The 10371-nt window shown below is 39.0% G+C and overlaps 1 protein-coding gene across 6 annotated transcripts in view; it reads right to left on the reverse strand.

Annotated features, from left to right (window-relative positions):
* The window catches only part of sacs (sacsin molecular chaperone), a 28710-nt gene extending 18460 nt beyond the window's left edge, over positions 1 to 10250 (reverse strand). For 2 of the 6 annotated variants that reach the window (XM_044201609.1, XM_044201606.1), the window contains exons 1-7: positions 8018 to 8404; positions 5739 to 5809; positions 5397 to 5505; positions 3919 to 4069; positions 977 to 1067; positions 813 to 898; positions 243 to 354 (exon numbers count right to left, since the gene is read on the reverse strand). In XM_044201609.1, coding sequence (XP_044057544.1) covers positions 243 to 354; positions 813 to 898; positions 977 to 1067; positions 3919 to 4069; positions 5397 to 5419 — 463 coding nt within the window. In that variant the 5' untranslated portion in view covers positions 5420 to 5505; positions 5739 to 5809; positions 8018 to 8404. Of the gene's footprint in view, positions 1 to 242; positions 355 to 812; positions 899 to 976; positions 1068 to 3918; positions 4070 to 5396; positions 5506 to 5738; positions 5810 to 7566; positions 7586 to 7803; positions 7954 to 8017 lie in introns of those variants that run through there. The other 4 variants (XM_044201607.1, XM_044201608.1, XM_044201612.1 and 1 more) reach the window with 4 other exon arrangements.
* Positions 10251 to 10371: the final 121 nt, after the last annotated feature.

Raw genomic sequence — 10371 nt, forward strand, 5'->3', positions numbered from 1 at the left:
GTACAATGTAATAATATATTATTTGAATAATCCCTGTAACAAATGTATTTGTGTCTTCCCTTTTTCTTGTTCACAGGGAGGTCGGGGCTGAGGATCAGCTACAGAAAACCTACTTAACGATACTTAAGCAGGATAGACTCTTGCCAACACAAGGGCTTGAACTTATGCCCTCCAATTAAAGAACAGTCTAACTTATCACTGGGCTATCCTGTAGTGCTTAATTGTTTACTGTAACTACTAACCTTGATGCTGAGCCATGTCAGGTGACCACAGTGACTCCACTCCATACTCTGTCTCATCATACATGAATTTGACTTCTGTGGCTCCAGCATCCTCAGCATTTTGAATCAACTCCTTCAAAATAAAACACAACAAATACATACATTTATGAAGGCAGGGCCTTTATTGTGGTTTTAAGAAATGCATTGTGCACAGTGACATCACCTTATTTGGTGGATGCTTTTATCCAAAAAGTCTTACAGTAAAATGAGCACATTATTAGAGTGGATGACCTCAGTGGGACTTCACCCCTTTACCCTGGCAATGTTGCTACCATGTATGGTAATATAAGCTAGTGCCAGCAAGTTAAGCCAAAATAAAACTATGCCCTTTGTTTTTGTGCTAGCATATTTTCTCATTCCAAATCCCATGACATCTGTGTTATTGACTATAGCCTTTGCCTTGGAGAAATCACAACTAAAAGAGAGGCAATTGTACTAAGAATAAAAACGACATCGTTTTTTTCCTGTTTGAGTGAATTGTATCAGGCCAACATCCACAAAAATTATTTTTTCATGTCTTACGTCACTTACTTTCAGAATCTGTCCACCTTCAGGGTACCTCCTCAGAATATCTTTCAAAAATTCGACTAGTGGTGGTGTAGTCTGTCCAAACCTCCCTGTAAAAGCCAAGCTGAGTAAGCCTCACTGTTGTAAGAATTGATTATTTTGCAGAGATAGGGTGGTTTTAATCCTACCTCCCCCTTTAAGGCCTCTTCCCTCCAGTGTGACAGATACTTCTGGGCTTCCAGCAGGCACCAAGGTCCCAATCTGCACGCTGTCATCCAGCTAGGAAGGTAGGATGTGGAGACAACACATAATTTAACAAACAACAAAAATGTGTTTTATTGAGGAAAACTATATAATTTGAATGGTCTGGTCTGTTATATAGAAAAAATGTATTGTTGAAATGTGCAGAAATCTTATCAAACAATGAATCAGGTGTGGACTTAAAAACAAAATTCAATACAAAGTTCTTCAATTAATCATAGTAATTGCTTTGGGAGACTGTAACTAACTGTCTTATACTGTGTGTCAGAAAAAATGTTATTGTGCAAGATATCATAAACGATGAACAAATTACTAAAAAACTCAATTTTTATTACTCAATGCACTCATAAAACAGCTTGAAAGCGAACTAGAACTAACTGTCATTTGTATGACAATTATTAACAGACTTATAGTTGTCCCCCCATCAAGGTTAATGTATCATCAGTCTGTTAAATCTTTTGAGCTGTATTATTGCACACATTAGTGTGACTGACAATCTTTTCCTGGTGCATATTTCAGAATCGATGCAGCAAGGAGCCAGAGTTGGTACCAGGCCTGGTACTGCTGCTCCTGCTGTTTGAGGCTTTTCAAGGTGACACTGTGACCCACTGCACTCAGCAGTCTTTGCACATCAACATGCTTGATGGCAAACTGAGCTCTGCATAAGCAAAACCCTCAGTCATCATCCTTGTCATGGTCACTGTGCAATGCACTAATCATTTGTACAATTCAGGACAAAGGATTTTAAGTCTGTAATGTCATATTAATATTTATTATGGGGAACAAAGCTATAGCAGTCACAGTTCCTTCGCATTGAGGACTAAATTCTGTATTCTTGTCTTGTTAAATTAATATACAGTATATCTGATGTCTTAGGCGTGTAACATTCATCTAGAGTACAGAGCACTTTGGCTGTACATTTTTCTCCTCCTAACAAAGATGTATAGACACCAGTATAATAGTTTAAAGTGTTTTTCCTCATTTGGCTTCTGGACTGAATGTTTTATTTCATTTGAGAGTGCCCACAGACCCGCATTTACAGTGAAGAATGCTTGTGAAACTCACAGAGAATAAGCTTGCCTTTCAGTTTTTCCTAAAAAGCATACAACCACTCCTCAGTTAAGTACAGTGTCTGGCACAGCCTCCTCCATCAGACTGCTGCACATTTTTAATTGTATCAGGGAGAACAGGAATGCAACTTGAAATCTAGACTTACATGTGGAGGGCACAATGGAAATATTTTTCATTATTTCTTCTTTTTCTGGGAAACAGTTATAACAATATACTACTCACAGTCAGAACAAAATTAAAGACTTAAATAATTATTTTAAACTCTTATCTAAACTGTAGGACCTGACCTTGTTGTAGTGTATGTGGCATTAGTTTGTAGGTGTGGCTTGCAGCTAATTTCTGCGTATGAGATCGGGGGGGCTGCCGAGCACTGACCACCACCTGGTGCTTTCCATCAGCTGAGCCCCAAGACACGGGATCAACTCCAGTTATGTTAGGCCATACACTGACACAACCATCACAAACTACCATACAGGAGCCATACAGCACATTTATCTGCCACTAAAGTAACAAATTAATCAAACTAACACTTCTAACACATCTGTTTGATCCAAAATAAGATTTTTATAGCATGAAAGATAATTATCAAGACCTTAATTTATAAAACTGTATAAAAATATACACATACAATTGTATAATGTATCTATAAAACTATATAATTTCAGGGTAGAAGAGATAATATTTCTACAATGTTGAGAATTACTCTGGAGACGTGTATTAGCTTTAGTTTAATATGGCATTTGTACTTGAGTTATTTAGTTTCATATGCTAAGAATGCAGTAAGTACACTATTGCATTTTGTTCAATACACTGTGATGATGATGTGCCTAGTCATGTTGCCCACAGTATGAGCCAGATTATTTGACTGCAGTCATCCGAGCTGATAATGTGTTCAGGACCCCTGCATTACAACGCAACACAAGCCCGCAGTAAAGATAAGATAAGATAAGATAGATAGATAGATAGATAGATAGATAGATAGATAGATAGATAGATAGATAGATAGATAGATAGATAGATAGATAGATAGATAGATATGAGCATGGTGATGGTCATATCTATCTATGTGTATCTATCTAGTCATAAGATCAATAACAAAACTAAAAGGATTCAATTAATTGTTCACAACAACAACAAATTAAACCTGTGAGGGAAACTTGGCTCACAGCATCTCAACAATGAAGGCATTGTTAATGGTTTAGGTCAGTATCACATCATTTGTCCTGCAGCTACGGCACAGGGTCACTAAAACAGATTTGTTTCCTGCTGCTGGCAATTATCTACCATCAGAGAAAGAAAACGTCAGTTATTTCTTTTGTGTTTCTGTTATGTTATTGGTAAAATGTGACAGGACCACAGAACAGCAAGCAAACAACATAAGATGATCGTATCAAGTTCTCCAATATTTAGTTAGCCAAGAAGAACACATTTACAATACACAAACTGAACATGGGCAAAGTAATAAACTTGTGTCATGAGCACTACTCTAATTTCTTGCAACAAAGAATGACAACAATGTAAAACATTTACCCAACAGTGACTGGGATAGGATCCCTACTTAACCATATACTTAATTATGCCCAATTTCAAAACCTAGATTTCTGTGTTTTGTCTTTGATTTGGACAAAACAACAACACTACTTTCCAGTTTTTGTCTTTGATCTACCATCATGCACTTTAGTGACTGAAGCTTTCCAGTGCATAGGGAAACAATTCCTTCCTGAAAAAGTTTCCAATTGCATATTTTAGTTTGTGTTAGTATATTTACTCTGCTGTTATAACAAACCAAGAAACCTACCACTCTCCCATTGTGAGTCAGCTGTTGCTCTTTGACAGGCAGGTTTGTCTCCTCATACAGCAACTGTTTGACATCTTGAACAGATGTGAAGGGAGAGACCTGGTAGGACTTCAGGCCAATGTACTCATGACGAACTGTCACCCATGGCAACCTAAAAAATACAGACACAAATTTTGTTTGAGGTTTGGATCAAATCTTTGTGTATACACTGAAAATTGTGTGGGGTCTGGTTAGAGCTTTTGAATTAGTAACAGAATTGTTTTAAGAAATATTATAAGCAGTCTGAAGCCTAAAGATGTTTGCATTTTTGCCTTTATATGATAGTGACAGTAGATACACAGAGAGGAAACACAGGGAGAAAGAGGGGTATGAAATGTAACAAAGTTCCCCAGCTGGAATCGAACAGGAGTTGTTGCAGTTATAAGGTATGTGTCTTAGCCACTAGGCTACCAGGACACCCTAATGATTGAACACTTTTGCTTATATAATGTTTAAAATTCTGCAGATGGAGTCATCTGTGCATGTACAATATTAAGTCAAGACTTTTTTTCAAAATTGATTCAGAACACTTTTGAGTGAAACCCTTCATTTTTCTCATTATTTGGAGCACTCTATTATTCATGCATTGACAAGACTACATCAGTCAATGTAGAGAAAAGGAGCTGTCACGTTTGATCTGGACTCTAAAGGACATGAGAGTCTTGGCTTACAGTCATTATTGATCAAGGTTTAGGTTAGGAGGAAACATGAGAATGGACACCTAACCAGGTCCATCTGTTAGTGGTCCATTAATGCCATTTAGACATCTGTATTAGGCTCTAGATTTTGAGAACATGAACTTGTATGCCTTACTGCACCGGAAATGCTGCAGGGTGGTATGCTATCTTTAAAAAGTACAACCTTTATAAATGTTGACTGAGCCGCTCCTCAGAGAATTGTGCTGTTTCCCATCAGTAGGGCTACTATCTCGTTTTGTTGCTGATCACTTCTGCCTCCATGACCATTACTTTGGCTACCACCAACTCCAGTATGGACTGTGCTGCTATTCAAGGGAGCGACATGGGTGCTTTACTTAGGAAAGGAAAACGTATAAGTTAGGCTGTCAACACACTGACATCAATAAAGCAAAATATTCAGCAGCAGGGCAATGGACCCATGTTGCCGACTGGTGCATTCGCTGGAGCTGGAGTGGGTGTGGCAGCCAGCACAGGATGGTTGAAAAGCTCCTCAGCCCACACTAAACGATACTGGACCAGTTGGACCTTCTGGTATGAAGATACATATAGACTGACACATTGCAGTAGTGAGCCTGGGAAGTGTTGTTATTCCTGTTATCTCTTTTTTGGTCTGTCAGTTCAGTTGTGAACAAAATGAACACAACAACCAGTAAGGAGTGTTACTGGAGGGCCTATCAGTTGCTAACATGCAATATGCTCGCAATGTTTCCAGGAATATTTTACAGTACACATTAAACTTACCACGGGTTTGGACAGTTGGCCATCTCGTTGCTGTTTTGTGTCCCAGCTCATACACATTCATTGGACTATCTTCTGCACTGAGCGCAGGAGTACTCCACCCGGAAAACGGCTGTCGCAAAACAAAAAAACCGTTATTTTCCTCAAAACACCTGTCTGTTCTGCATAACTGTGTGATAAATATATACCAACCCTCGTTTGGTGATGTATACGATAAATAAAGACAAATACAATCAATAGGTCGTTGTGACTGTGGCTAAGAGGCTTTCCTTTAACCGTGTATCGCCGGTGCCGGGTGTTTTGGTTAGCCTCTTTAGGATCGTTATCCCAACAAACCCCACTCACTTGAATCTGTCCAGCGCGCGCCGCTAACGGTCCTCTCGAAAAGCTGATACATTTCACGGCAGGCTGTGTTCCTGCAAACAATAACAACAACAATAGCAAGTGACATGGTTATTTCCCTCCATCAACATACCGATTCCTTCAAAGGCGATGTTCTAATAATAATGAATTGCACTGCGTGTGAGAGCAAAAACTGTGGAGAAGAAGCGAGAGGCTTCACTCCCGTTACTTCCGTGTCGTCTTAAATCCCGTCATGCAGATTCAAAGGTCTTAACTACTTCTTGCCTTTTCGCTGGGAGTCCTCAAAGGTCTATCACCGAGACTACTCAATAATAATTTTCTTCGAGAGGCTTATTTCGTATTTCATAAGCCTCTGCTACTTCTGTAACACTAAAACAGACTGGTGAGAGACAATATTTTGTTTTGCTTATGCGCAGTAGCTTACTTGGTATGGTATTCTCACAACGATTATTGTAAGTATTAACTGTTGCATACTTTAGCTAGATAACTATATTTTAATAATAATTAATAAAACTGTTACGTTAAAGTCACACAGTCTGCAGAGACTATGAAGAATAAAAGAGCCCTCACTCTGTGCTATTCTACCAGCCCAGTGTTCCGGAAGTAAAACTATTGATATTTTGCATTGACAATGATAAGTGAGTGACTGAGTTGGAGTGCTTCCAAAGCTTGGATGAGCTTGAAACCATCTGTTCAAACAATGAGCCTCTGTGCTGAAAAGTATCAGGTTGACTGACATAATTTAAAGCTGCGTGAACTGATTTTTGGTCACTTAAGGGCAGAATAACTCCAGGCAGAAAAATACTATCGAATATATAATTACTGACAGAAGTTGGTATGGCTAACATGTAACATGGCAAATAGATGCCTATTTACACATCCTGCAGACACAGAGCAACATTAGCATTAATTTGGAGTCGTCTTCCAAGCCGCATGATGAATATAGGTCCAATATTCACTCTTCTTTCAGATCTGTTCTCCACCAACTCTCAAGCTTATAACACTGGCTTAATACATTTATAAATTGTTCTGATTGGCAAATCTGAATTCCTTTTGCTGCTCTGGCAGGTAATTTCATTTTTAGGAAGCACAATTTTACACATTTTAAATTAAAGCCATTACAAAAGTACAAAAGAGTTTAAAAAATTAGTTGAAAATAACAATTCCTATTAATTCCTAAATACAATTATTCATTGGCAAACGTAATGATCTTTTTTATCATTGTTTTTTACTTTGAGTTTTGAAAGCTTCATTTAAATGAAATTATTAATTGACCAGACTACTTTTATTCATGTTGACTGATCACAATTAAACCTGCTGGCACACTCCAGACTCATAGCCCTACTATTTACTCGTCATGGTGCCCAGTGTTATTTTACTGTAAATATGCTAATTGTACTTCTTAAACATATTCCCACTAGTGACTACTTGCAGCTGCATTACTTTGATTAGCCTGAGTGGCTTATGCCGCTGAATTCTGGGACTTGTAGTCAGGACACCAAAAAGGATCAGACGCCAGCACACTGCAGTCCAAGATGCGCACATCAACTTTGTAGACGAGAATCAGTGGCTGAGGTACGGGCCTATCCCCATAAAGGTGATCAGCGCAGGGTCTATCAGATTAAAACCTTTTACACTGCATTAGACAACAGGCTATATTCCACCATCCATTTATTTTCATTTGGGTTGGTTCAGATGCTGACTATCCAGAGGCTGTCCTGACATTGATATCTGATGCACAGACCATGCAAAATCTCTCTAATGTTTTGAAAACATCGGTCAGTGTGGTACAGTGTGTGTTTTTTTTTACCAAACCAGCAGGATTACGTAGAAATGTGACATCATCACCTCAAGTCAAGGACTCCCCAGCACCTTAAAATATAAACTGCTCTTAGTGGCATCAATGTTGGGTTTCCCAAAGACACGCACTCAATCTACTAAACACCGTCCTTTGTAGAAAATCCTCTATAGCAGTCCTATGCTGTTCCGAACACAGTGCAATAAGAATATGCGTCTTATGGCAGGTGGAAAAATACGTCAAACTTACCAGAGTACTACGATTTCAGCCGCCCAAGGCTAAATTAGACATTCTCCCTTAAGACTCATTTATATCCAATAAAGAAAATGATACATTGTTTTGTGATCTTAAAATATCCTTATAACTAAAATACATTTCCTACTACTGCCCTAACGCCCCAGTAGCTCACATCTTAATGCCGCATTGGAGAGAGAGAGAGAGAGAGAGAGAGAGAGATACTCACATTAGGAAGCCAGCATGCTGGCGGCAGCATCAGTGCAGCATCTCTGTCCTGTCCTGTTCTCTGCGCCGCAGCGGAGGGCACGAGTTCCTTTAAATGGATACATGCATAAATCGCGTGGTAACCGACTCGAACACTTCAGAGATGGTAGTTTGAATGGAATACGACTTAAGATGAAATATCAGTCAACGGGCGTGAGCACCTCTGGACAGTTTCATACTGCAGGCTTTAACTCCCAGGTCTCTTAAAGCGACAGCTGCTGTATAAAGGAACACCACACACCAGCAAATATGGGATGGGCGAATAGAACAGAACAGAATAAGAGTCTACTTGTCACGGAACATTATAGGTGTGAAGTTTGCAAAAAATATGATACTATAGAAGAGAATAGAATCATAGAATGTACAGTGCATGAATAGAATGGAAAAGAATAGAATAGAGTCCTAGATTGTACAGTCTATGAATAGAACAGAATAGAATCAGAGACGGTGCAGTCGATGAGTAGAGTAGAATAGAGTCACAGACTGTACAGTGATTGAATAGAATAGAATAGAATATAACAGAATCACAGAATGTACAGTCCACGAATAGAATGGAATAGAATAAAATCATAGATTGCACAGTCCATGAGCAGAATAGAACAGGTTGGAGGAAATAATTAGTCAGTCCATACAGTTCTTAATGATAAAACTGTTCAATAGACACTTTATAGCACGAGTACAGTAAACACAAAGGACACCAACATTTCAGCAGCAATAAAGATCAACTAATGAACCATGACACCAACATCCCAGTAGATGGAGACAATAGCATGAGGGAGACTCTTTGACTGTAGTACAATGCTCTCATGACTCATGTCACAGTGACATGCAGGTCAGCACAGTGGAAATGAATACACACAGTGCAAACATTAAGAGGAGAAATTAGAGCATTTTTATAGTGACTGCTACAGTGTGAAACCTGTTGTATGCTTTCATTAAAAAAGAACAAAACTCATAAAGGTGATTAAAGTATTATGACAGATTTTAAACTTATGAAGTAATAATATTAACAGACTGTTGCATGCTGCATTAGATACATGAAGCAATTGGAATATTAATATTCCACAATAGGCAAGTAAGTAACAGCTAATTACATTTGCAAAGGAGACACTGATTTCCTGGAACTGATATACATGTCCAGACATGTACAGTAATTGGCCACTTTTGCTGCAGTGCTGAACTTTTGTCCTCAGTGTCTTTGCCTTGGTTCAGACACACCGGTGTGCAGATAGCACACATTTCTGCCAGAGGTGGATATGATCATGTAGCCTACATTTTGTGTCAACACTGGCCTTTGTCAAATCAGTTGAAGCTGCACAATCTTCACTAATTAATTTATATCAACAAACCTTTGACTCCATTAACAATATAATAACTGTGAGATTTTCTTATACATTTAGATTGAAAGGAACCAAGACCAATTTGCATTTACTTTCTTCATTTTACTCAATGGGATTCAGTTTGTTTCCAATGCTGTGTTTTGTTTAAAAAAAGAAAAGGAATTTGCATTAAACAACTGAAGTCCCAATACATTAACTGAATGATTTGTAGACATGAATGAACTATCTACTGTTTTTCCCAGCGTACCTCCACCATGCAGACAAAATCAGTAGCTTGACATTGACCCTGCTCTTCCCCAGCAGATGGGTTAACATGTCAGCCGAGGGTCAGCCAATCCTGGAGCAGCACACTGACGTCATGACATCTGCAGCTCATCTAGAGATGAAAGCTTTCCAAAAAAATTAATGTCGACAGCGTCCTAATAGACAGGCAGATTAGACTACAAACCAGCATTATGTGTCATAAGGAGTCACGTTGATTTAAAAAAAAATGAACAGAAACTTCATAACTCTTGAACGGTGGTCTGTATATTCTGTCACTGAGTTAACTTCCAGTCATTAAGGTAAATATGAGATTAAACTTTTAAGTGGGGACCGCAGGGACACTCTGAAGGCCCATTAGAGGCACCCGGACCACAGTTTGGGAGCCGTTTGGCTGGTGTTCAAACTTCAGAACACAGACTGCCATGAAAGAGCAAACCCATCAAATAAACCACACACACACGGAGAGAGAGAATAACTCTAGTCGTCCTCTTCTGTTTCGACATTTGTTAAACCAACCTACTGCTACATCCACTCTCATAATAACCCAGCTGAATGGAAAGGTTATTAAACACGCTGTGAATACTTTGCAGGACTGAGCTCAGTCAGCGCTGTGTGATAGGCTCTCTGTGGGACCGGGTCTTTGATGTCGTCAGGCTGATCACAGATCAGATACACGCGCTTCAGATCCATAAAGCCCCCTCTCTCTCTCTCT

This window comes from Siniperca chuatsi, linkage group LG7 (genome assembly GCF_020085105.1).
Source record: "Siniperca chuatsi isolate FFG_IHB_CAS linkage group LG7, ASM2008510v1, whole genome shotgun sequence".
NCBI lineage: Eukaryota > Metazoa > Chordata > Actinopteri > Centrarchiformes > Sinipercidae > Siniperca > Siniperca chuatsi.